Consider the following 27,771-nt stretch of genomic DNA (forward strand, 5'->3'; position numbering starts at 1 on the left):
CTTTTTGCTATGAAACCAGTGTGATTAACGACCAGAAAGTGAAGTATGAAATTGTGTCTTATACTGATGCAGTCACATACAAATTCAGTCTCTTTGCCAGCCTGGTCATTCCTGGGCACTAGTTTCTTGGGGGTCTTTAGAGAAAGGTGGAGAGTTTGATAACTTGATAAATGTAGCAAATGCATGAAAGCAGAACTGTTCTTTTTCTTTTCAATTGTTTTTAAAATGTGGTAATGCAAGAACGTATTTTGCAAGGATATAAAATATATTAAGCTAAAATTTCCTAATATAGAACATGATTTGAAGAATGGATAATTAAATCTTATCTTAGTTTTTAGGTTACTACCCTCAAACCTGAAATTCCTTGAAAACTGAACCTAATTTATTAGATTGAAGGAGAAAGAGAGATTATCAAAATGCAATAACTTTTCTTTCCATTTTTGGGCCAAAATTTTGTCAAATTTCACATAGATCTTGTAGTATTATACACAGTCTAATTGGCATTCAACATTACTTCCAAAGAATAAAGAACAATCTTTATTGCTGACACAAGAGAGTATGAAAGGAGAGAGATAAGACAAGGTTTTAAACTGTAAATAAATGCACCCAGTATCATCTTATCTCAGAGTGTCTTTGCTAAACAATAAGCACCAAAGCCTATGCTCAGTCATACTTTTGTGATGCTGAAAGAAATTAATTTAAATTCATGGGGGTCATAAGATGCCCAGGCAAAGCTGTTTTCTTATTTTACTGCCATCTCAAAAAAAGAATTCTCAGTAATCCTGCATGAAATTTATCCTAAGTGCTCAATGATGAAAACATTTTTAATAACCTGAAATAGAACTTTTCTGTCCTATAGTTGAATTCCTTTGTTGTAAAAGTAAAGTATAAGATATAGCATTTGTACATCACTTAGGGTCTAAAAGCAGCATTTGAAAAGCATTTTGGCATATTTAAATATTTACTGATATCTGTGATATGAAAAAACTGCTATTTAAAGCCTCCAGATTAAAGATCTTTGTTATTTTTCTGAGTCAAATTCCCTGAACTAGTGTGATGATAAGGCTAGAAATAAAGCATGGAATTCCTCAGAGCATTTTCTCTATTCCCTGAAGCAAGACTGTGTCTCAGGGGCATGGTTGGCCCTTAATTTCAGCTGCCTCACTTGGGCAATTTCCCAATTAAATCAAGGTAAAAAATGTATGGATAGCAGTTATTTACTGTTTTGTTAGAAACTATTCAATACAAATTTAACAGGCAAATTATGTTTGCTTATAATCGTTTTCTACACCAAATATGCATATTATGTTGATTATCATGCATTTTAGCTGTGCATGTCAAACTTACTGTAAAATTCAATGGTATGTCATAAACTTTCATTTCAACATAGCATTATGATTATGAAAGATCTCATCTTTCAGGAAGATATTTTGTCATATGGTGTATTTATTTGTTCTGAGAGTGTTTCCATCAAAAGTGGTGGCAAAAATTAATGATGTAACTTCCTCATGGGAAGAAAAATACAGAATGGAATCAAAGTGTTTGAAGTTACAGAATATCATGTTTCCTCAATCAACCAAAGTGAAATAATGTGTCAGACTTCTAGCAGACATTCTCTACTTACTGTAATATTTTGTCAAGTCCTGTATTATGAAATAGACTTAAAGTCTTATTTTCAATGAAATGGTACATTTTCAGTTAGAGTTCTGTGCCTTACTCTGGCACCTTGTAGGATTGTCCTGTTAATTCTGTTACCTAGAAAGTCAAAAGAATAAAGTACGGAAGGAGAAGGGTTATTTTTGCCCATATTATTGATCCTTAAAGAACAGAAGACTGCCTTCACATGTGTCTCTATAGATAAATAACACTTTAAAAAAAATAAAAATTGTCTTATGCAGTTTTTACAACTACATATATACATGCATTATGCATACTATGCATATATTATGTATACTAATAAATATATTATAATATCTATTATATACACAATTGTATATTATGCATATGTACTATTTATAATTCTATAGTATAATTTATATAATTCTAAATTATATATTAGATATTATAGATATAATTTTACTATTATATATATTATATATTGTATATCTATACACATATATTATAGCAAATGCAAACCATATATATATCTGAAAAAAGCCTTTCTTCAACTTAAGCTGCTGCTGCACAAATCTTACTGCTGAGTGTGCTCTTGATGGTCTTTAGGGTAAAAGAAAAAAAAAGGTTTTGCCATAATATTAGCTGTGTTTCAGGTAAAAGCTTAAAAATAATCTTTTAAATAATAATTAACCAGGTCTTTGAAGTTATAGTATCATGTAGCTTACATATGCAAGTGCAAAGGGGTTTATGCAGCTTTTTGTTCAGTTTCTTAAGAGAAGAAGTAATGAGATAGTAGGACACAAATTTATGCAAAGTGCAATGTGAACAATTGTTGTAGTGATGTAATTTACCTCTCAAAGAAGAGGACTGGGTCTGAGGATGTGCTTCAATATCTACAGTCATCCCATCTCCAAATAATGGGATTTGACTTTGTTCATGTACAGAGCAAACTGACTCTTCCATTCAATTTTTTTCAAGGCAGGCATTTTTTCATCATGTTGTCAGATTAAAATGATGAGATAGCAGCCTTTCTGACTGAAGGATAGTTCTGTCCACTTTGAGCTGGGGATCATGATCAGTGACGTATGAGAAATATTTTAAATTTGTTTTGACAGCTTCAAGGCCAGTAGACCGTAAACTGTGTACAGGACCTCTTCCCAGCACCTCCCAGCTGTGCCACGTTCCCTGTCCTACAGAGTGCGAGACCTCGGCATGGTCAGCCTGGGGACCATGCACCTATGAAAGCTGTGATGACCCTCAGGCCAAGAAGGGTATGTAAAAATTCAGCAGAGCCTTTTAATGGTGATATTTACTATTCCTAAGTCACTAGCTTATGCGAGCACACTAAATTTTGTACCAAGAAAAGTGTATCTAGTGCCTCTGGGCATCAAAACAAAGTCAAAAAATTAGTCCGTAAAAACTAGGACTTTAACATTTGAAATCACTGGTACACCAAAGGTAGCAAAAATGTAATCTATTTACTAGGCTCTCAACATCAGTTTGGGTTTTTACAGGTTAATTCCAGTTTCAAACCCTTTAGATTTCAAACCTTTCATTCCTCTCAGATGGAAAGGTTGCTCTGTTCAAATCCCAATTTTGGCACTGTCTGAAAAGGAGGACAGAAGCCTCCTTTGAGGTGTGTGGTGTACAAGGCACTCAAAGATTTACAGTTCAGTAATAGCTTAAGAACTCACCATTAGACCGTAAAGCATAATCTGGCAAAGAGATGGCACCGTTCACTGTTGATACGTGTCTCTGTTTTACTTATGACATATGTGCTGGTTTCAGTTTCAACATGTTTACAACTTATTGCCATGCAGAACAGATTGTAGTAACCTGACATAAAAATAGGAAAATGAGAATACAGTGACAGGGACCTCATGTTGGAAGTCTGTGGGCTTCTGGCTGTAAATGAGAAAAACTGGCCTAGTCACTTCTGCAAAGTGATTATCTGATAGAAGCTGGGAATACAGACTTGGTTTCTTGATTGAAAACAGTTGTAAGAAAGGGCAGCCACATATGTCCACTGGAAGGAACAACTGTGATTACTATGTGTGCTTAGCTGGATCTTTCTGGCATACTGCTAGCTATGCTTCTGTCTGGGCAGCAATAATACAGGTTTTAAAAAGCTGTTTTGTGGAACTCTGAGCCAACCTCGATCAATTCAAGAAGGAAAAAGCAGTTCAGTGTGCAAATCTATCGGATTAAGTCTCCTCTGAGTACAGCTGTCAAGTAGTCTGTTATTTCTGTTGCTGTTCCATCACTGAAAGATTTTCTACATTTTCAGGGGTAAAGTTTAGATTTGTGAGACTTATTTGGACATCAGTCTAATAGAAATACATTAGGATGTGCTTTGTGCAAACCTTTATTCCTGCACACATGAGCAGGGATCTTTTCTCAGCTGCCAATGCTTTCTTCTTATCTGGAAATTCTTGCATTTTATTTTATAATTGCATTGACAGTTCTTCTGAGAGAATGATGTGAAAATTGTACAGGCACTCCCACTTTTAGCAGCATGTCTCTCTACATATTTCCAGATCATTTGCATCCTTTGTTCCTGTAGATATTGGAGCTCTTTATTTTTGAAATTATATCAGCCTTTTTTGTCTGTCTTACTAATCCTTTTGCACATAATTTGGCTGAACTCTTCAATTTAGGAAAAAAGAAAAAAAAGCAACTGAAGATAAATGGAAATGTATTTTTAAAGTAAATACTTACTATAATTGAACTAAGAGGCATGTCTTCAAAGAATCAGTTATTGAACATGTGTGTTTTGAAAACTCTCCTGTTTAGTTTGTGTCCTTGTAGTTATATGTAGTATATAGTAGTATATACATATTATTTTATAAAAAAAAAATAAATCTGTGTATTAATAACTTGCCTGAATACTGATATAAAACAAGAGACTGTGAAAAGATATGAGAAGAGAAAGTATTCCTTGAATCCATTCAGTTTGGTTAGATTTTTCTGACTATATTTAGTCTGTTTTTTCCAATGGGCCATCCTGAAAGGAGAGATGGGGCTGCTTTTGGTCACTGGCATTGACCAGGCAGATGACTCTGTGCATAAAGGCCCATCAGTCTCCCCATTTTAAAAAGAGTTTAGGCAGTCTTAAGGAAATTTTTAAATGTTTGCAAGGGAATATTGTGATATTTATTACTGAAAATGTATTCAAAGGACTTGAGTTTATTTCCATGTTTTTCTTTTTCTCTCAAGATTGTCTTTTTTGTCATTTTATTTTGGACAGTTGGAGGGGGAAGGGAGTGTTTATAAGCTGATTTCACTTGATAATCATTCCTGTTGGAACATACCTGAGAAGAAAACAAACATATTTGAGAAATGGTAACCCAGCAATGTAGTCAAGATTTATGGAATGAGATGGATCTTGTAAGAGTGATGTTCAGGAAATGATCCTGTCTCCTTCCTGGAGTATGCATGACTATGATAAACAGGGACTTAAGGCAAAGCCTCCTGAGGAGGCCCAAAACATTGAAACTTGTAAAATATTATCTCTAATCCTTCTTTAATGAGTTCTTCTACCCAATTATCTAAAATGCACTGTTCTGCTGAGTGTCTGTGGTATGTTTCACAGAGAAGAGAAATAGAACCGTTCGCTCAGGTGTAGACAGATAAAAAGTGGTTCACTTCATATTTTAGAGTTAAATTGTTATTTTCATGGACATTTCAGGCTTTAAACTAAGGAAGCGTCGCATCACCAATGAGCCTACAGGAGGAACAGGAAACTGCCCTCACCTGTTGGAAGCCATCCCATGTGAAGAACCCTCTTGCTATGACTGGAGAATCACGGGGCTGGAGGAATGCATTCCTGACAATGAAAAGCCATGTGGCCCTGGCACACAGGTTCCTGTTGTCGTCTGTGTCAACAGCGATGGTAAGATGGATGCTTTCTCCTACACGCCACACCAGCTAAAGTGAAGATACTAAAATGTAGTCCAAAAGGGTACCAGATTTTCTTCTCAGCTTTCCTAATCCTTAAAACCAAGCTGTCTGGAATAGGTATAAATGTCTATTAGTACTGGAGAGGAAAGGTAAGTTGCTCTAGGACTAAGCTCCTTCACCTACACTGTGTAGGTTTTCAAAGCTTCACAAAGTGATTTAGAGAAAATTAAATAGAAAACAGCTATTGTTTGCCAGTAGATCAGATTCATGCCTGCAGTGGCTTGACTGAATTCCCTGATGTAATCCCACTAACAAAGCTGATCCTCTGAGCCCAGAAAGAAATAAAATGTGAGCAAAGTAAGATGCATTGCAGTAAGTATAGCTGGAAGAAAAATAATAATGTGTTTATTAAAAAGGATGGTTTGATGTGTGTTATGGAGCTGGGTTGACAGTGCAAACTGTCTTGTTTCTTCAAAAGGTCAGAAAAACCACCACCATTATTCAATTATCTTTTGGGAGACAAAACAGATCTTGCATGACATAGTCATAAAATCCAATTTTGAAGGCTGCTTACAGAATACTTTAATCTACTGAAGATTCATGAATTACTATTGTGAGAATAGTCCTTATTCATTAGTAATATTATAGTCTAGAGAAGCATATAAATTAAAATAATTGTATTGACTGCAGTGTAGTATGGTAAGCAGCTTCTAACTTCCAACTGAGGATTAATAAGAGGACACCTCCGATGAGTGTTAACAGCTGTGCAAAATATTTTGAAATTAAATCAGTCAGAAGTAATAAGAACTGATTATAGAGATATTTAAATCTTGAGCTTTCATGCTGAAGACTTTCAGTTGTAATTGAGTTTTGGGGCTTAAATTGAAATGCTTTGAGTTAAAATGTAAGCTTTATTATTCTGCATACACCTAAGACAACTAGTAACCATTTTTGCAGCTCAGAAGGAGATTAGCCTAGAATTACAATATTCAATCTACCATATTTTATGTCCCTAACTCAAAAAATTTCCCTTAGCAATTTAATAATTTCTTGGCAACGACACTGAAACTATTTGCAGGGCTTTTGTACACATTTTCAGATGCAAAATGACCTTTTCCTTGTAAATCAAGGTGTTTCCTAAATAATTGTGAAGACATTTTAAAAAAATCTGTAACACAAAAAGACAATTTTGTTGCTTTACTAGATTATGGTTAGTTTGGCTCACCTTTATTTTGAGGAATTGTGTTTTCTTACACATCTAACCTGGTTTCTTTCTAAACTCTAGTATAGTAATTTATATTGACTATAACTTACTGTATATTTGGAGCATGCAATTGAGCCATTAAACTTTGAGATGTCTTTTATGGATATGGTATTTTTTGTTGAAACACACAGGATTTTCTCTTGGCACTTCATGGGCTTTGGTTTTGGCCAAATTTGACTTCAAAGACTTGTGTTTGACTTTTTAACTCCCAGTATTAGTTTTTGTCTCTCTGTGTTTCTGAGTTATATGGCATTATATATATTGCTGCAAATACATGGCCTTATACATTGCCTATATCAGTAATCTGCCTCAGAAAGAGTGAGAAGTCAGGGTTTGGCCTGTCAGTCTTTAAGATTAAAGAGTTGTGGGCATAGCTTCAAAGAATGGAGAAAACAAATTGCAGCTCTGTCTTGTTTTGTAAAGATCTGATCACCCACTCATCCAATCACAAAAATATGTGTTCAGTTACATTTGAAAGAATGCAAGAGCAATGGAGAGTAATGAATTGTCCCAGCTCTTCTTTGAAATTTCTTCTTTTAGTTAACAACCTTCTGTGTACTTCACCAGTACTACCAAGTGTCTTCTGATTTTCATTCTGCTGAGCAGGATTAGCGTAATGCAGTAGAAGCAAAGACCCACCAACCTCAGCAATCTCCCCCTCTAAGCTGACTCTGCTCAAGCATCTTATTACTTTGCCTCCCACGGCACCAACCCACTAGAAATCCTGTATACAACTCTTAAATACTTTCTAAACACCACCACCTCTTCCCAGGTAGTTCCCATCTAGTACTTTGGCCTCCTACCCTGGCAGTCAACAGAATATCCGCGATGTCCTTCACCAAACACTTATTGCAGGCATCTAGATCGCTGCAAAATACAAGAGAACAACACTTTGCAGTCAGGCAAGTTTTTGCTTCAAGCCCCACAGCTCCAGGCTAGTTCCAATAAAATAAAGTTTGGAGAATGCTACTCTTCCATTGTCTAAACATCATGGTTTAAATTATTCATCGTAAGAAATTTGTGATATTTGGTGTTCTTTGAGTACTTCTTGGAGAAGACTGCATTGACTGTCAGTTAGATACTGTACCTCTATTAATAGGTATGTAATTTGTATAATAATCATGTGTTGCTGTATTTTTTATATTAGTAACACACAGGGAATTTAATTTCAGTTTTACAGGTAAAAGTGACCATGAAAGGAAACAGTATGGAAAGCATTAACTATTGCATAAGATTGCTATGTTACTCAAACTAAACTAATCTTTGCTTGAAAATATTATCTTCAGTCTCTTCAGGAGTTGTTATTATTATTATTACTAGGTATTAAGCCAATCTTAAATCTTAGAGTGCCTGGATGAAGGTTGAAATGAAGGGACTTAAATGTATCCAAATAAAAGAGAGTATTGTGCCCTTGGCTTCTGCTTTATAAAACGAAAAAGGCTGGTAATGTGTATTTCAGACTAAGCACTGTACTCTAGATGGATAAAGCTCTGTAGCTTTAATGTAAAATAAACCCAACACTGATTAGTAGCTTCTCTTCCTGTGCATGATTGTATTGTTCTATATATCTTAAGTATGATTAATTGGGATAATATGTCTTGACCTGGATGCTTGGCTTCACAATTGGAATCAAGCCGCAGTGTTTGTGAAGTTGTTTCATATAATTGGAATTAGCTTTTCTCTTAATTTTGGTGTTTAGATAAAAAGTAATTATAGCCTTTGAGACAACAACAAATAATAGGTTATCCTCCTGTCTCATTGCTGGAGGCCTGAGACTGTCATTCTTTCCACAGAGGATGGCAGTAATCAGAATTTTCATTCAGGCTGAAAAAACATTCAGTACCCCAGGTTGTCATTGCAGAGGCTATAATGAACTTTGATGTATTTTATTATATAGATGGAACTTCAGTGTTTTACTGTGGGAAGAACATTTTCAGAATAAATATTCTTATTAAATCTCCCAGGAAATTTTACAAAGGAGTTTTTAGGTGAAAAAAACCACCTTTTGGTTGTGGAATCTCCCATACTGGACAGAAAGTGATCAGAATCCCTTCATTGTACACATAATTGTAATAATTAGACGTCTGGTGCTCGTGTTTCATTCTACAGATTAATTTTTGGTAATGATAGAATGGCTTTTTAAAAATAAATTGATATTCATCTTCTTTGTTGTATAGATAATACATGCAAGGTGTACACACACACACATGCACACACACCTGTGTATATTTAGTGTATTAAGACAGTTCACACTTAGAAGAGTAATTTTAGAACAGATTAATTTGCTCTATTTCTCTGTCTATGAAGAATACAGTTTCAGAAATATCTCTGTGTTATTTCAAGTCCATAGTAGGAGAGCTGGCTGCTTCTCCACTTTGTTAACAGACATATTAGTGCTACTCATATGTTAATAAGGAAAGGTAATTTCTGACATAAAAAATCTGCAATATTAACTACTGATGGAATACCTTAAAATGCTTTTTCACTCCTTTTTTTTATTCTGTCTTTGGGCTGAAGGCTGTAGCTCAGGTACTGGCATTGGCTGTAGTGTACTTCTGATCCTCACACAGTCATCCAAAATGACTTGCTCATTATCTAAGAATTTGTAAATAATAAATTGGTTCACAGCCTTTATAGTATACTGGGCTTGTGTAGTGCTGCATGTGTTACTCTGGACAAAACAGATCTCACTTTTCAAGTGCAGATTTCTTCTGGATCTTGTTGCAGCTCACTGATTATTGGGTTACTGTACCTCTAGAGGGGACAGAAAGGAGTGGACTCCTCATCTTCTGCCTCACAGCTGAGAGTCACTTGCCTTGGAAGAGGGAGCCATGGCAACATCAAGGCTCTTTGTGTATATGCAAATTCCTACAAGTCTTTGAAGTAGCAGAATTGCTGCTGAAGTTGTGTAGGCAGAGGTGCATGCTGATGTAGCTGAGTGCCACAAGTTCCTTTCTGGCACCTGTATGGAGGTGGGTAACACAGGTCTGGTTTTTCTGAGGCTGAAGTGCAAATTCGAACCATCACTGACATCAGTATTTTCTGATGGAAATGGGAGGATTTTACCAGTTTTGCAATAGTGGGGCAAAGTAGTGGTGTTTGTGTTAACTAAACAATATAGAAATTAGACTAGCCTGTTTCATTTACACACATTACAAACCAATAAGTTTAGCTATTTTGTCTGGAGCTGAAACGCTATACTGACCAAAATGGAGCAGAGGATACTTCCAAGTTACCTGTCCTTTACCTGTGTTTATTCTCAGTTAGTGAGACTAACAAAAGATACCATGTTTCAGCAATAAAACATCCTGCTTTTTTTGCCTTATTATTTTCCTCAAGAGTTAGAAATACTTATTTCTGAAAATACCTCTTCTCATATTTTTGTTGAATTTTATTTTAAAAGAAATCTTATAAAATTTCCTCATCTAGTTTAAATTTTCTCCTATAGTTTCCTGACAAATATCTCCATTTCCTTCCTTAATTTTTTGTTTGTGGCTTTGTATCACCCTACAATAGGCAGCTAAGGAAATATGTAGAATAAAGTTCTGGAAAAACTGAGGTTTGGCTGGTGAAACAATTTTTACTTAAAATATTTTGGCTGGTTTCAGAATTTGGGTCTTTCTACATATTTATGGTTTGAATCAAATGCCAACTGAGTAGTCTTCTGGTCATCATTTGTTTTCACAATGGGAAACAATAAGAGATTCAATGAATCTGAGCACAGGTGTTTTATAGGTGTGCCCGCATATAAAGAATCCACTTTTCTGACATTTCTGTTGTGCAGCTTTATGCATTGAATGAAGAAACCATCAGACTGGCTGGGTTTTATGATGATTTTATAGAAAAGAAAATACCACTTCGTGTCACTTTATGATGTAGTTCTTTACAAAGAACGAAGGGCCAGATTCAAATTTAAATTGCATTGAATTATTCAGTTATGCCTGTTAGAAAACCCAGATCAAAATCTGGTCAATGCTCAGCAGTCAATTAGCAGAAAAATACAGTAGCTAATGACAGTTTCTTTGAGCTCATAATGCCTTATGCTTACAGGAACTTGGTTACACTGGCATTAGTCATCATTTCCCAATATTTGTTTCCTAGTTAATATCATAACAGAATTGTTTTAAAGTGTTCTTTGCTGCTGACAGCTTTTTGGATGACCATCTGAGACATTTAAATCAAATGTAAGATGTTTACTTTGTTCCTCACTGTAAACACATAGGCTATGAAACCCATACCCAGGTCCTTCCTTCCTTTCCTTTAATTTTTCTGCTAACATAAGGAACTATTGAATATTGTTTCTTGGATGTTTGGTATATTTAATTTCTTAGTGAAGGTATTTAAAGGAGTGAATTAGTGAGTGAATTTAAAGGACTTTAAAACTGGCACTCTCAGGCCATTATATTTCAGAGCATTGGATTTTTTTGGCATTTATTTTTAACAAGATTTGTTTTATTTAATATAAAATAATATAAGGAAAAATAAGAGTGAAGTATACTGCTTAAGCTATCTCATTGAAGCCTCAGAATAGTCTGATAATTGATAACTCTTCTGTCAATAAAAAGTCACACTTAATTGATGACATCAATTCCTTTTTGTTTCTCATCTTGATATTAGGAAAGTAATATATCACTACTGATTTCATAAAAGAATGGATGCTTTTAGTATTTATCTATCATGTAGTAATTTAATTATATGGAATTATATGAAAGAATTACATAAATTGCATAAATAAATATATAACTTTCTTTGTCCATGTCTTTAATAGTTTGCCTGCAATTTGATGTAATGATTTCAGCTAAAGGGATAAATAAAACAAAACCAGCTTTCCATCTGCATAGTCCCTCAAACAATTAGCACTTATGAAATGCAGTAGACTCTTATTTCCAATTTATCATATGTTTTTGAAGACGGAGTTGCACTTGGACAATGTGTAATCAGACATTAACATCCATAAATAATATATTTAAGGTAAAAACAGGTGGGCCAACCTAATTACCAAAATCTTTTTCTGGTGTCATAGATCATAATGTGACGGTCTGGTCAGGCGAGTTTGGTGTACTTTGACCTGTTTACTTCTAAAAAGTAATGCTGCACTCGTAAAATTTATTTGACTTCTACAATTAGAGGTTGCTACTACTGGAGTGGAAAGTGCAAATATTTTGCAAATGTATCCGAAAGAGTGCAGCATTTCATATGATCCATAAGAATATGGGTAGTAGCTTGCTTTTGTTTTTGATGGCACAACAAGTAGGATATTGCAGGAATTGTATGTGAATAAATTAGAAGGGAGGGATTTTGATGCATACATTTTGATTTATGTAATATTCAGCAATGCAGGAACTGAAATGCAATTCTGATTAGACTCCAGGGTTCATCATGGTAAGAATACAGAAAGGGATAATTGTAGATACAATTTATAACAATTGGGGTTTTTTAGGAAGATAAATTTAATGCTGTAAAGTTTTTCCACTTATCACTTAAAATTATGCTATTATGAAAAAAGAAAGAAAAAGGGGGTTAGGGAGTTATGGGTGGATTATGGAACAGGGTTTCTAGAACTGTATTGAACTCCTTTGGTTTTGGGTTTGTGTGTCAACTTTTCAACTCTCTAGAACATGCCCAGAAAATATTAGAAATTTTTTTGACAAAACATATTTAGAAGAGATAATTTTACATCTAAGTACGTTATGTATAAAAATAATGCTACATAGCTATACATTAAGTACCACTTTCTCATAAGATTATATGACACAGCACTAGTCATTAATCTTTATGATAAAATCTTCTTAGTGTATTCACACTAGGTTTGAAGGGAGTCAGTTTTCCAGCTAAGAAAATGCGCAGCCCTATTTATAGTTTACAACATCCTGCATACTTATTGACCATTTTCTGAATAAATGCTATCAAATTTCAAAGCTGTGAAACCACTGTGTTGATAAATGGTGAGGATAAAACCATCATCATGAGCTAGTCATGTTGAGATGGAATAAATAGGAATTTTACTCTCAGTACTTCCAGCCTAGAACAGCTCATTGTCTGACCTTTCTCATAGATCATAATTTGTGCTGAGTACTGATTAATGGAAAATCACTCTTATCTGCCAAAAAATACTTGATTTCACAAGACAAGTGTTCCAGTGGCCACTTAGAGCCTTAAGATGTTACGTGCCATTTTGCAATTCTTACAACTCTGGGGCACAGCACAAGCAGCATCTTCACTGAATACTTAAAAAGCTTCAAACTAAAACATGCTCAGACACAATTACTCAAAGTCAATATAAACAATTGATACCAGTCTCTCCAGTGTTCCCAGTAATATCTTTCAGATTTTAAAGTGCAGGTAGTTTGTGATGTAGCTGCAACCCCAACAGAGGGAAATAGAGATTTGTACCTGGGACTTGGTGAAAAAAGGCAAGACAAGAGGAAGAATCTTGTTCTGGTCAAGCAATTAGGTTGAAAGCTAGGAAAAGGTAGGATCTGACCTTGGTTTCCTCCAGGGCAATTTCCAAGTAAAGAACTCAAAATTATAAAATGTCTCTGCATTTTATATGAATTTGGCAAGGGATTTAATGTGCTAAGGCACAGCCCACGGGAGGATTTGACAAGCAGCTGGAAAGAATTTGTCAGGGATGGGTGAAAAGAACAGTGAGGTGACAGACTTGGATTAGTGTCCAAAGAAAATAGGGCTGAATAAGAAGTCAGAGAATGGGGAAGAAAAGAAAATTCGTAACTTATAGGGCTGGAATGCAATGGATTTTAGTCTGCTTCTGTTTTTATCTCAGATCACCAGGCAGAGCAGCAGTTTCCAGCATCAGTGCTACACCCATGGCAGAAATACTATTTAACACTTGACTTTTGTTTTAAGCTAGAAAATTCAAAAGAAATATTACATCAAAATTTCATATTTTAGTTTTCAAAGGCAAGCCCTCAAACATTAGGAAATTAAGATTGTCTGGTCCATATGTGAATACATCAGAAGGAAGAATTCAATCATTTAATTGTGCCAGCATGACATTTTCTCCACAGAATCTGCCACTTATTTGTGAGACAGATATATCTCCTTTGGTGATTAAGTGGGCATTTTGTAATAATGAACGCAATGTCTGTGAAACAGCTAACCTGAGTTGTCCTATTCTTCAGGGTTTAATTTTGTTTTGCTTTTGTTCAGCATCAGCAAAATATAAATAATGCTGACCTACCACATCTTTAGTGTTCTGAAAATAACGCTGTGCTAGTGGGTGTCTGATAGTCATGACAGAAAGATCTTAGGAAAAATGCCAATTCTGTTTTAATAACACTTTTAATTAGTATGTGGTAAATAAAACATAGGCTCATGACTTGAACAAAGAGAATAAAACTAAAAATACCAAATAGATCCTCATTAAGGAGTTTCCAATCTGTGAACTGAAGGAGGAAGGGACCCAGTGGAAAAATAATAAGCGTGTGATTATACAGTTAAAAAACTGCATTATACAAAGGCAGCTTTCATTTTGGCATTTACTGTTTGGTTTCTTGCTATAGTTTTGGGGGTAACTTTTGGATTAAGTATGTAAAGCTTGCCCTAGGAATAACTAGATGTTTATCTCTAATTTTATTTAGACATCCTTTATTGGTACTGATACTATTTTATGAATAGCGAATTGCTGCATAAGTGTTTTCCAGAGAAAAGATACCAGGCAGAAATTACATGAAATCTCTTGTTCTTGGTGTCTCAGAATTGAGGATTTTTATTTAAAGAGGGGAAAAAGAAGAATTATATTAGCTAGAAGCATCTTATATATTGTGGGAGTCTTCTAGAAAACCAGTATTAAAAGGGAACTCCAGTTTCAGGGTACAATGGATTTCTGTAAGTAGGTGTCAATCTACAGTGAAATCTCTCAGATTTCTGAGACTTTAGGACATTAACTTGCATTACTTATTAACAGAGCAGAAGAGTCGTAATGTCTCTATATTTGCAGAGGTGTTCCTGGGTTTTTTGTTTTAGTTGTGACAATGTTATTCTATTTCCTTCCACAGCATAAATTTATAAGATGTAGTGGTATTTACCTCTGGCTGCTTTCCTGACAGCTCCTTCTCTGAATCCATTCACATGGAGGCTAGGAGAAAGAAAAACTCAAAACCATGGGTTAGTTTTAGTCTTCTAGGGAGGAATCAGCTACGAAAATGTTTCCAAAAGAGAAGATTAATTCACAGTCTGAGCTCCCTAAAGGCATGCTGTGCCTTCCACTCTTAATGATGAGAAGATATTCACTGCAAGATGCATAAAAAGATGTTCTCCAAAGACTGCATTTTATCTGCCAGTAGTAGGACACAGACAAAAGCATCCATGAAATTAATTGAAAAACCATTTCTCAGAAGTGTGTAAACATGACAGTGGCAGTGATCTCTCTTACACCTCTTGGGTCCTATGTTTTAACTGTGATTGAATTGAGCTGTCAGATTACATAGAGAGTGACAACTCTTTACTGGCTGCAGCTAGATGAATAATGCAAAGAAAATGTTTGCAATCACCTTTTGCCATATAAAATAATTTTTCTCACTCTCTCAAAAACCCCCATTTGAGTTTCACATGTCTTTGTGTGGCAAGAGGTATGACAATGTATATGAAGGCACAATTGTAAATTTGCTGCAAATTCACAGTATAGTAGTGAAATATTAGATAACTGACCAACTGAAAAATTCACTTAATATTCTGTCAGGTGCAGAACATTAATGGTTGTCTTCATCTGTAAGGTAAGCTTTTGCATTAGAGAGAAGAATAACGTTACTATGTTGGTGGCCAAATTCTAGGAAAATACTGCACTGCTGAAGTATATATGAACCCATTTATGATGCAATTTTTGGAGTTTTTAAGCTTAAATGTATAAATTTATTAACCAAAGATAATGTTTATGCTGAAAATGAGAAGCCTGAAGTTTGTGAAAGTCTTGTTGTTTCTTGAAAAACCAGGCCATTTAAGGTAATTGCTGAAAATATGCTGATTAATACCTCAGTGTAGGGAATCGTTGAAAAGATTGTGGCGAGCACTGTCATTCTGACATTAGTGGAGCTGTCACATTGTTTTCATGCTATTCTTTTTCTTGCCAATTATTTCCTTTTTATGCTTCTATTCCTAACTCATATCCCTGAATGTTAATCTAGTTCAGATCAGCACACCAGAAATATCTTCTCTAATCAAACTGGTTTGAAGTCATTGACGTTCCATTGCCCTTCCAAACTTGTTCTCCAGGTTGCTTTGTCCTTATTGAATGGGTGGGGAAATGTGTAAAATAGCACTCACAATAAAATACCTGTGAAACGTTTTAAAAGGCTACAATAGTCTATGTGTTCACATATGCTGAAGTTAAAAATTTGCTGAGAATACTAAGCAGTGACAAACTTATTTCCAGTGATTAATAAAACATGTTGTTTTTTAAATTATCAAAGAAACACTTGCAATAAATACATGTTGCATTTTCAAATCCATGTATTTTAAATCTGTTACCAATATTGAAATAACACCATCACTATTTCTAAAGTCTGTGAAAATATTTTTCTTCACTTTTAAACACAGTAGAGCTTCTGTAACATTTTAAAAATTAAGAGAGGAAATATTTTAATTTTTTTTTTTTTCTAAGTCATAGTTGTATATGGAATTGTCAGTATATGAATTGTGGCTTGATTGGGAAAAGTTTTTGAGAATGCTCTGTTGCTCTTGGAACTAGCTATATCTTTTTAAGGTGACGTGGTGCTTTTGACAAGTGTTTTCAGAAATACATAGTGAATTTTCAAGTGATCTCATCCTCGAGGTTCGCACTGTCCTCTTTTTTCCTTATAGCTCTGTCAGCACTTTTCCCCTCCTTTCTCCACCCTGCTAAAATGGCCTATTGGTTTGACATATTGATCCCACTTGGTCCCATGACTAATATTGATTTTATTCTCAATGGGACCGTAGCCTGTCATCAAACTTATTTTTTCTTTCATATCAAGATGACGTTTGATTGGCTTACTTGACACTAGAAGGCAACTCTGCTTGGTTATGATCAATACACTTGTATTCTCTGTTCCTTATCATTCTCAGTAAGACCACATTAGCAAATGAAGCATGAAAATGCTTCAACTACCTGTCAAGCAGTAGGAAAATTTTACTCCTGTTGTTAGGCAGTGTTTTGGTACTCTGCTGGAGTCTTTATTAGAATTATTGAACTTCTATCCCTCTGGTATAAGTCTACTATAGCATCAAGTTAAAAGAATAGATTTTCAGCTAAAGGCATATCATGTTTCAGTTTTTGTTTACTTTGCTTATATGCATGAAGACACTTTCCAAAGCTGATCCAAATTAACTGCAAAAATAATTACTTAAACTATATTAAATAGTGTCTGTGAATCCTCTTATTCAAAGTTAAAGTGGTCTTAATTCTATTTGTCAAGAATTTGCTCTTTTGTTCTGAATAAGGATAGCCACACAAAATGTTAATACAGTAACTAATCTTCTTCAAAGTCCCAGTTTAATTAATTTGGATTAATTCTTCAGTATCCCTGTTTAGGCCAGGCTTTTTCAGAGATACTGACTTTAGTAGTTCATATGCAGCCTATTTCATGCTATTGAATATTCAGTGCTATCAGAAGTAGTAAAGAATCAAAGAAGTATCATCTGTACGAAGAGTTTTCCATTAGTCTTTGATGCATAATACAAAATATGCACTCAGTAACTTAGAGTGTTGTGCCAGAGATAAAAAGGCTGTGTAACTTTTTAAGCCACAGTTAGTGCTACAAGACACCCTCAGTGTGCCTTTGTGTGTGTAGTGAAGGAACTTCCCTCATCTGTGTATCTATTTTATTTTCAATTTTTTAAAATTTTTTTTTAACTGAGACCCTCACTGGTAGCCAAGTGATTGCTGTATGCTTGGGGGAGCTGATGCTGTGGCTGCCATCACCCCCACCACTTAGAAATACAGGGAGAAGTGGAAAAATATTTTTCAATTTCAGGTTTTCAACCTGAATAAATCTAGAAAAATAAAGTGAAAACTTAGGGCATAAAGGAATAAGAGGTAAAGTTTCAAAGTGGTTACCAGAAATTTTAAGATGGCAAAAACAGAACAGTTATTTTTCACTTTTCTCAATCTCATTGAGTACAGAAGATAAGCCCAAATAATAAGTATTTTCTTTCATGGAAAAAAAAAAAGCACGGTGTTTCATTGGTTTTGGTTTTGGTTTTTTTGGGTTTTTTCCCTACTTTTCTGTATATTTTTATTTTAGCATAGTTATGGGATAATATTTTTTCATACTGTTGTTTAATCTGGCCAAATGTCATTGCATTTTAAATAAAAATATATTATTTGGGTGAAGAAATATTATTTCTTTCCCTAGTTTTATTTGTGTCTGGCAAATTTAAACTGTCTACATGACTGTAATCCTGATCGATGACTCTAATATAAATGGAGGTACATATGTTCTGTTTTTACCAGACATGAAAATGAGATTACTGAAAGCATTAATATTGTATCTGAAGGTGTGCTGGTTCATTATGTTTAATCATTATTTTTAAGTTCCTGCCAAAGAATATGCAAAGATGTTTTCCATCTGAAGTGATTATAGCAGGAAATATCCATCTTTAAAATATATTCTTAATTTTTGTATCAGAGTTTTCCTTATATTGTTACCATTATTTCAAGGTATGGAGTGTTATTTTGATTTTGGTTATTCCTGTAACTGTTTTGTATATAGTGCATGATGTATTAATGTATTATTTACCTGATGTATTGAGGAATACTGACCTGGATCTCTTATCAGTGACTCACTTTTCTTGAAATTTGCGTGATTGAAAATTTGGATGAATTTAAGGACAGAGAAGAAACCTTGTAACCAGAACTGTCTTATCTCTGGAGCAGAATGGCTTTCACATCTTTCAGCTTTCCTATAAACCACTTGCAGAGTGTTACCTGCTTCTGCCTTTTTTCTACACAGTTGGTAATATGCTGTGTTGTGGGAAAGGTTAGCAAACACATGCTACCCTGTAAATTGTAACTGAGCTCATTTACTGGCTTGGTTACAGTGAAGGAGCTGAAGTATTCAGGTACTATTTTTGAAATTATATTTCTGCATTAATGTGGGAGTTCTTGAAGCCAGTGTCATCCCACTCATCAGAATTATTTTTCCCATAAGGTGAATAGAGATTTCCATATAGCCATTAACAAGAAGTTACTGCTTGTAAAATATGGTGTTTCATCTCATTAAGGAATAGAAAACAATAAAAAGATTGTGATTTTTTTCTTAAGTGTGTTAAGATGCTCTTATCTTTGATTGGAAAAACACTGGATGTGGTGGGTTTCTAAGCTCCAGCTATTTTCCTTTTGTATACTATTACTTCCTGTCATTACTAGTCATTTGTCATTGCAAATGTTTGCTTTAAAAAAAAGTCATAATCACATTTTAAATTTTATTATTTTATTTTATAATAAAATACATATATCATCCAGTATTTGCATAGGGAAAGGACAGCAGTCAATGGCCTTTTCTATATGTCATTGGTTTGTCTGCACAGGAAGGGTAAAGGTGTAAATAAGATGATGGTACCTGTGCTTGTGCTTTCAAATTTCTTATTTAAAAAAAATAAAATAAGAAACATACATGTTTATGAGATTCACAATGGGTTTTGAGTAAGTGGCCAAAGTATCATGTTTACCATTTTTCTTTCGGTAAGGAAAAGATTGTATGATACTACACTGAAACCAAAACCACAGTAAATTTGCACACGCAAACCAGCAAATCAAAAAGTTTACAATCCTGCAATGTTTATGTATCATTAAATTATTAGACCAACTTTCTGTCATTTTTGCATAATGAACAGATGTGAGTAACCAGTGTATTTGTCTTCATTGAAATCAGTGCTGTTTCTACTTAGGCTTCTCAGAAGAAAATTACTTCAAGAATATTAACCATCAACTAATTAAGATGTACTTAATTAAATGCAAATGCTACTTAGCAAAAGAGATTGAGAGAAAGGCATGTGATTAGGGAATTAGCAACTGATTTAACACTTGGAACTCCCAGATAGGCACCTAAGCATCAGAAATGAATGTAGAAGCTTCACTTGATAAGAATAATACAAGGGGAAAATATGCAATCTCTTCACGTTTTGTTTGTTGAAAAACCTAGGAGTCAATGAAGTAGGCTATATTGAGGTCATAAATTGTAGTTAATGTTACTTTATGTTTGATAATTAGAGAGGTTAAAAATTCTTCCAAATGTTGAAAATTTATCAATATTTTTTGACAGCTGATTCAGGAACTGTAATGGAAAATAATTACTAAGGTAATACACTGTTGCTGCTTTGAAAGACACTGCCATTTTACTAACATTAAAGCTTTTTTTTTGAGCAGATATGAATAAATACCATCAACAATATATGAAGGACAGTGGGATCAATAAAACATTTTAAGTTTCCTGTTGTATATGAAAATATGTGTTATTTGCTAGTATTGAACTGATTCAAGGGCAAAAATTGTTCTCAGTCAGATGCTGCTGCACATGCTGTTTTATTTTTTTCTTCCAAATACTCTTAAGATTGTTGAGCTAAACAAGATGGTAAATGATGAATTTAATGTAAATATTATAGTTTCTCCTTTCTGTGCCTTATTTGATTAGGTTTTCAGTGATTAACTTCTAAATTCTCCCTACTGAAAAATCTGGGTCAGCTTTTTGAAGTTGTGTATACATTTTAATTAGAGACACACACTCTGAGAAAGACAGTGTTCCTCAGAGAACTCCTCCTGAGCTGTATAAGGAAAAACAAACAACAAAATAGAATTGCCAAAAAAAAAAATCAGTCCTGGGTCCTTTCCTGATCATTTTAAAAAGAAAACATCATACTATTTCTGGAGCATCTAGGTTTGAAAGGAAAACATACTTTGCTGTCACTGTTCATGCGAGGCAGGCATGATTTTTCCTGTTGTGATGAAGTTTGGTGATCAATTAGTAATTTGAAAGAAATGCAGAAGTATTAGAAATTAAAACAATAATTTCAGTTTATCCTGGTGATTGATTACTGTCTTTTCACTTGCAGATATAAGGTGTCCTAGCATGTGACGATGTATGAGGTTTTGATAAGTTTTCTGTAATGTTAAGAATTTCCATTTTGCATTAGACTAATAATCCAGTGTGTTGGCCAGGTTATTGCTAAAGAAAATCTAGTATGGAATTTCACATTTGGATAATTTTGTACATTTTCTTACTTAGTGATTTTCTTGAATTTTTTTAAATTGTTTTTAGAATAATTACAGTTAAACTTATTAACACTGCTTCCATACTCTTACAGTGTAGTCATGACATTCCTGTAACTTTAAGGCACGTAGATTATAGGCTGATGACTTCTTAGTGGAGAAGGATATGGTTTACTAACTGTGACTGTGGTTAAAGTTCATTCCAAGTGAAAACTGGACTGAGCACATAGCACAGATCTGGTTTTCGTAAGTTTTGACTATAGATCAGCATATTTTGTTCTTGATGGGCAGAGTCCACACAGGATTTTTGGCTCCTCAGCCACTCTGACACATTTTGAGTTTGACAAGGGAGTCAGTGTAAGAACAGATATAGGTCCTCATGTGAAAGGAATTGTCGTGGTTTTAAACCAGTAACTAAAAAAAATTACTTATTTCTTGCTATGAGATATGGATTAGAACAAGAGCAAAACAGGCTTAAAACTTAAAAGGAATAAAGAAAGTTTATTAACAAACTACAGGAATAAGAACACCAGAATAAACTTCCAGAAAACCCTTTTTATCCCTCACTACCCACCATTCCTTTGTTCACATGACAAAAGAGACAAAAACTTTGGAACTTTGGTGTTCAAAACAGTCCCAATTCCTGCTAGAATCTTTTCATCAGTCTTTGTAGAGAAACAGAAGTCTCTTTCTTTTAATTTATGGAGTTTCTCACAAGAAAACCATTTCTGTTATAGCTTTCTATTTTTCTGATGCCAGCTGCCCAGAAAATGCTGTCATCAGAGCTCACTCGTCCCATTTCACATCACTCTGAGGTGTGTATGTGCCATGAGTTTAGGGATGTCATTTTAAGGATGAGTTATTCAAAGGCAAAAGTCTTCTTCGTCTGTCTTTGTGAGCTCCACTGGAAAACAGTTTTCTCACTGCCCCCTAAGGCCTCAAATTTTCGCTTCACCCTGTTCCAGCACCTCACTGCATCACAATCACTCTACTTTTACTCAAAATTTACACTTTGAACACTCTATTCCTCCCTATATACTCTGTCATGAATTAAAGGAGCTTTTTCAAGACCTTATTGTCCATTTCCATAGCCTCAACAGAAAGGTATTTCAGCTCATAAAGCATCTCCTTATTCTCTACCTTTTCTGAAACTTCTTTTCTTTACTGTCTCTGATAGTTTTATAAAGTCTCTTTACATGTTGATTACTCTCTTTTTCTTTCTCTGGATAAAAAAAGATTAATCTGCAAGTCTCATCTGGTTAATGAAAGGGTTAAAATCTTGCCCAGGCTTTTGTAGATGGTTCTGTGACTTCTGCCGGTGCAGGAGCTGGAGCTGTCTGCGATAGAAGATTCCTCATGGCTGCTCTGGAGAGTGTGGTCGCTGTTTCAGCTTGCCGCGGGTCAAGAGCTTTTTCCTTTCTTTACTCGGCAGTCTCTGGTGAATTCCGTCACGGCAAAACCTGCAGCTTAGCCAGGAACCGGCCTGGCCCGGCCAGAGCCCGGGGCAAGCCCCGCAGGCCCCATCTCCCGGCCGGGAGCTGCGGCAGGCCCAGCCCAGCCCCCGCCCGGGCCGCATGGCCGGGCAGGGAACGGGAGGCCAGCTGGAGCTCTGTTATCTTTCACAGCCAGGAAACAAAGAGAGCAAGAGAGCTCTGGCTTTACACCTTAAGGTAGGGTTCACAAGTTGATCCCACTTTTCAATGGTTAAAACTGCTGTCAATTCCCAGTAATGACCGATAATTGGTCAGGAGAGAAGATTCCCATCAGTCACCAGCAACTTCAACTTCCTTAGCTCCCAAAACCACCTTAAAGGTAAAGTCACCCCATGACAGGAATGCATATGTGAAACTGCATAGGAGTTCAAGATAAATAACATTCTCAGCCATTTCAGCCTTTACAACTCACTCTAGAGGCAGTTCAGTACTTTCCTGTGGATTATTTTTCTGCACAGGAAAGGAAGGAAACAGTCAGTGGCAACCAGCACAGCTCACAGATTTTGCTATTGTGTGAAGTAATACTGCATTTTTCTCCTGCAGTCTCCATGCTTAGAGGCATTACTGAAGGCAGTTAAATAATGACAAGGCCTTCTTCACCCACAAACATATTGAAGTTGAGCCCTGGAGTGCTTTTCTAAGTATTGCAGCTGCCCAGCAGTTTTCCAATGGATGACACATCATGTACAAGATACTGATACAAGAGACTTTTTTCTTTCAAGTTGAAGGTATAATAGTAAACTTGAACATATTGGAACAAGCAATAAATAATGTGAAGTCTGCAGTTTTAGCATTTGGACTCAGTTGCTGTCGTTACTTCTTTTATGAACTTTAAAATACAACTGTAAAACTTGGTTTACCACAGTGTGATATTCCTGTCCTTTACTGATTACACAGGCATGTTAAAAACAATATTGGATATTAATGTTCAAAGCACTCTCTTGATTTAATTCAATTTATTCTTATTTTATTGTCAAAATGTACTTAGTTTATATCAGGTTATAGGCCAATCTTTCAGAAACAATAGCTAGTTTCCTCATTTAGAACTGAGACCAGGCTCATTGACTTATTACATAGGTCTCCAGCAGCAATTTTATGCTGTTTTTTTTTAAAGTTGTTCTCTATGCCTCATTGAACCTTGCAGTGAATTTACTGTTCATTTTAAGGCTTTAAAAACATTTTGTTCTCTGTTAAGCACTTGCCTTCCCATTTACTACAGGTCAGAATTTGACAGCAATTTTTTACTGTGCACTGAAGCATGCACCATGTTAAAAGATGTACAATAAGAAAGAGGTTTTCTTTTCCTTGTCTCTCTAGTGATTCCAACTCTAGGAATGCTTCTCATTGGAACTTTCTTAAAACATTTTACAGATGAGTAGACAAAAACACATAGGACTAACACCATTCAACTGCATTAACTGCAGAATGTGGTCTAGCCCAACCTTTAGCATCTAGTTAAATTTTCACATATGTGATACAATACGTGCTTTGTGATTGTAATAAGAATGGTGATATGAATACTGATATTTATTAATCAGTTCCTCCTGAATTCCATTCACAAGCTACCTCTCTAATATGTAAAAAATTTGCATAATCTGGCAAATTTTCTGCCCGAATTTTTTTGTTTGTTTGTTTGTTTGGTGTCTGGCTTGGTGTTTTTTGGTTGTTTTAAAACAGCTAAATCGTTGTGTAGTTCAAAAGTGGCTCTCATGTGTGCACACATACCAGGAAGTCTTTGAGCTAAGAAGTTGGCCAGAAGGAGATTTTAATGTAGTGACTTGCTTTTCTGATTGTCTAACTGCATAATTATTTGAGGAAGTGATGTGGATTCAAAAGGCTATCCCCTTGGCACTCCTCACTGAAGTAAATCTGTAAAAAAAAATCTCAGGAGAGGTTTAAAAATCTTTTGACATTTTAAATTTTTGAAAAACAAATCTTTTGCCTCCTGCCATTTTTACATGCTGCCATTTCCTTAAGAGCTATTTGGAGATTTTAGTCCAAAATGTGTGTCTCTTGCCTAAGAGAGAAATATAATTCAACAACATAGGCATTGTTTGTAAATATGGAATATTGCTAGATTCCAGATTTTAATGAAGCAGTCAATTGATAAATGGTGAAGAGTTCTTTTGACAGAAATGTCATATTCTGTTTTAATTTCTCTGCTTTTTAATTTTTGTCATTCTGTTGTTTAGAATATAAGTAACCCAGGACAGAGGCCTTTCAGTAATGTTTTTGGGAGTTCTGTCTTCAATATTGTGCAACATAAATTTATACCCATAATGTTCAAATAAAATCATAGAATCATCGAATGTTTAGGGTTGGAAGGGACCTTAATGATCATTTAGTTCCAACCTCTCTGCAGGGACCTTTCACTAAAATAGGATGTTCACAGCTCCCTCTAACCTGGCCTTGAACCCTTCCAGGGATGGGGCATCCACCTTCTCTACAGACAACTTGTTTCAATGCCTCTTCTCCTTCACAGTAGAGTGTCTTCTTTAATCTTATCTCTTTTAGATTAAAGCCTTTCCACCGTGTCCTATCATTACATGCTTTTCTTAAAAAGCCCCTTTTCATCTTTCATGTCAGCCTTTTTTAGGTACTAGAAGGCTGCTATAATGTCTCATTGGATTCGCTTCTCCAGGCTGCACAACTCTAATTTTCTCAGCCGTTCCTCATAGGATACATTTTCCAACCCTCTGCTCACCTTCATGGCCCTCCTCTGGACTTGCTTCAACACTCAATGACAAATATTTTCAAATGGGACTTTTTCTAAGTAGTCTTTACACTGGCATTTTTCCCAGCTTATGGCTGAGTGCTTCCTGGTGGTTGACTACACTACGCACTTTAAAGAGGAAGGCAAAAAAGGTCAAGTTGTTCATAAAATTATTAGTGAAATGTCAGAAACAATTTAATACAAATAAAATATTTCCCTGCAGATAAGAAGTACCCATTATAAGACATTCTTTCCAACTACATTTCTACGCTATTGAATTCATCAGATAAGAATTGGACACTTGACAAAAGTGAAATGCCAATATGTAAGATAAATATCTCTAGAATATTTTCTCTGTGAAAGCAAAGGAAAAATAGGGCCTTTGATTTTGGGAGAGAGTGAAGGCTTGTTTTCTTTTGAGATATAAACTCAGACTGAAACTAAGTTAAAAATATTCTTTGTCGTGGCACCAAATTAAACTTGAGTTTAAATTTAAAAGCCAATGGGTGATTAATAAGTTCAGTATAGTGTAATTTGTTTATACTGTGATACACTTTATTGTGATAGTAGCATTTCTTGCAATGTGTGCATGTGACCTAGCAGTTTGCCTTATTGAGTCTTACCTAGCAACGGAACAATCTGAGATCTAGTTTTTTATTCTATCTGAAGGAAAAGTTTACAGTCCTCTCTTCTGTGTCTTGTCTTTGAACCCAAGAAAATGCCCTTCTGATGAAGCAGAAAAGAATCCCTCCTGCACAGGGTGTGATGACCTGCAATATAACAGAGGGAGCAATTGATGCAAAGACTGAGTCCAGTGAGAGAAGCAGAACTTGGCATGGGAAAGCCATGAAGCCTTTGGCAGGGCTCAAATTTGTATTTTAATATAGGAAAATATAGCTGTGGAGACTGACTTGATCTCAAAGGTCTTTATAATTCAGATGAGTATGACTACTTTAGGCTATTTTAAAAACATGAGCTGCAGGATTTTCCCTGGTTTTCAGAACCAAGAAAGATTGATGTTTGTAGTTCTGTTGTGCCTAAATATTCTGTATGAATAAAATATTTGTTCCTGTTTAAAAGGATCTAATATTGAATAGATGGCCCTCATCTTTAACTCTTTCACAAAGAATTTGCTTAACACTTCTGGGACTCATGATCTGATTTAGTACTAGAACACCTCCTGGTTTCAGGAACTCAGTTTAAGAGGTTCTTATTTAAAAGGTTCTAAAACTGTAAACCTTGAGTGACAAAAAGTGCAGTTTATGTAGTTTTGATTTTGATTAGTGTTTGGATCAATTTAGTATTATACATCTATTGAACAATAAAGCCTAATTTGAGACTCGGTAAAGCAGAGTTTTTAGATCTTTATGGTGTGCTCAGTTCTCACTGAATTAGCTTTCAGAATCCATGTGGTAGTTACTAACAGTAACTGATGCCTTTGTGATTCAATTACTGGGTATTTAATCAATATGTCTAACAAATATCTTGTAGTATTGAAGACTTAGATTAATTTGCAAATATTGATAAGACATTATTTTGTTGACATTGGCTATTAAAACAGAGATTGAAATGATGGATCTTAGAAAGTGCATAATGTAGACAACTCCTGTTTTGTCCTGTCAGGATCATGTAAAATTCAAGAGTTTTTCAATAGATTAATCATAACAGAAGGCTTTATGCCTTAGTACAGCAAAGATGATATAGCACAAAAGGAGTTGAAATGCTTTGAAATGTTATCCTTTTTAGAAATTCTTTTTTTAAAAAAGAAATGTTCTATGTTTACAACTCTTCCATGCCTTAATTGTATGTGGTTATCAAGGCCTCAGAAGTCCAGTGTACTCTTAGATGCAACATTTTCAGTTCCTCATAAGAGCCATTATGTTGTGATAACAAGGCTATAATTCTAAAACCTGGACCTGACTTCTTCATTTTTTCCATCATTTGCTCCAACAGGAAGATTTATCATGAGACTTACTGGTATCAGAATATGTGGTCATTGATTCATTCATTCTCCCCTTAATAAATATTAACTTGTTTGATGAAGAAATCATGTCACCTCACAAAACTGTCCATGCTGTGATTAAGGTGCTGTTTAGACAGACCTCAGACACAGTGCTCTCATGATTATCTGATTGAAAACAAAAGCAGTCCTGCTACTAAAATACTAGCTAATATTTCATTAAGCAATTCATACCAGCATGGATCTTTTTATTATTATGAAATGTGTACCCACAGAATACAAACACATAGATCTTGTTATATTTCCATGACACAAAGAGTGATGTGTTGCTGGTCTGCTTACAAAAGATCTTTCTAACCAAACAACACACTGTAATTTACTGCAGCTTTTCATATTTTGATAGATAGCTGCAATTCAAAGGATGAATTGTGGATTATGAAACTGGCTAAGTTAGGATGTTTTTCCCCTTCTCCTTTTTAAGAAAACACATCTGGCATTTTATTTTCATGCTCTGCACATTGACATAAGCAAGTTTTTAGCAATTCTGATAGACTTGAGTTGCATCCATTCCGAATCAAAAAAATTCAAGTTATTCTTTAAATCTGGATGAAAACTGGGTCA

The 27,771-nt window shown here is 35.0% G+C and overlaps 1 protein-coding gene across 1 annotated transcript in view; it reads left to right on the top strand.

Annotated features, from left to right (window-relative positions):
• THSD7A (thrombospondin type 1 domain containing 7A) overlaps positions 1 to 27,771 on the top strand; it is a 267,635-nt gene that overhangs the window by 170,064 nt on the left and 69,800 nt on the right. The window contains exons 8-9 of the mRNA XM_088053378.1: positions 2,733 to 2,888; positions 5,306 to 5,509. Of these exons, the coding sequence (XP_087909504.1) occupies positions 2,733 to 2,888; positions 5,306 to 5,509 (360 nt within the window). The remainder of the gene's footprint in view (positions 1 to 2,732; positions 2,889 to 5,305; positions 5,510 to 27,771) is intronic.

The sequence above is a fragment of the Pseudopodoces humilis genome, chromosome 1, assembly GCF_049639895.1.
Source record: "Pseudopodoces humilis isolate 2021_Gansu_Grassland_sample_001 chromosome 1, ASM4963989v1, whole genome shotgun sequence".
NCBI classification, from domain to species: domain Eukaryota; kingdom Metazoa; phylum Chordata; class Aves; order Passeriformes; family Paridae; genus Pseudopodoces; species Pseudopodoces humilis.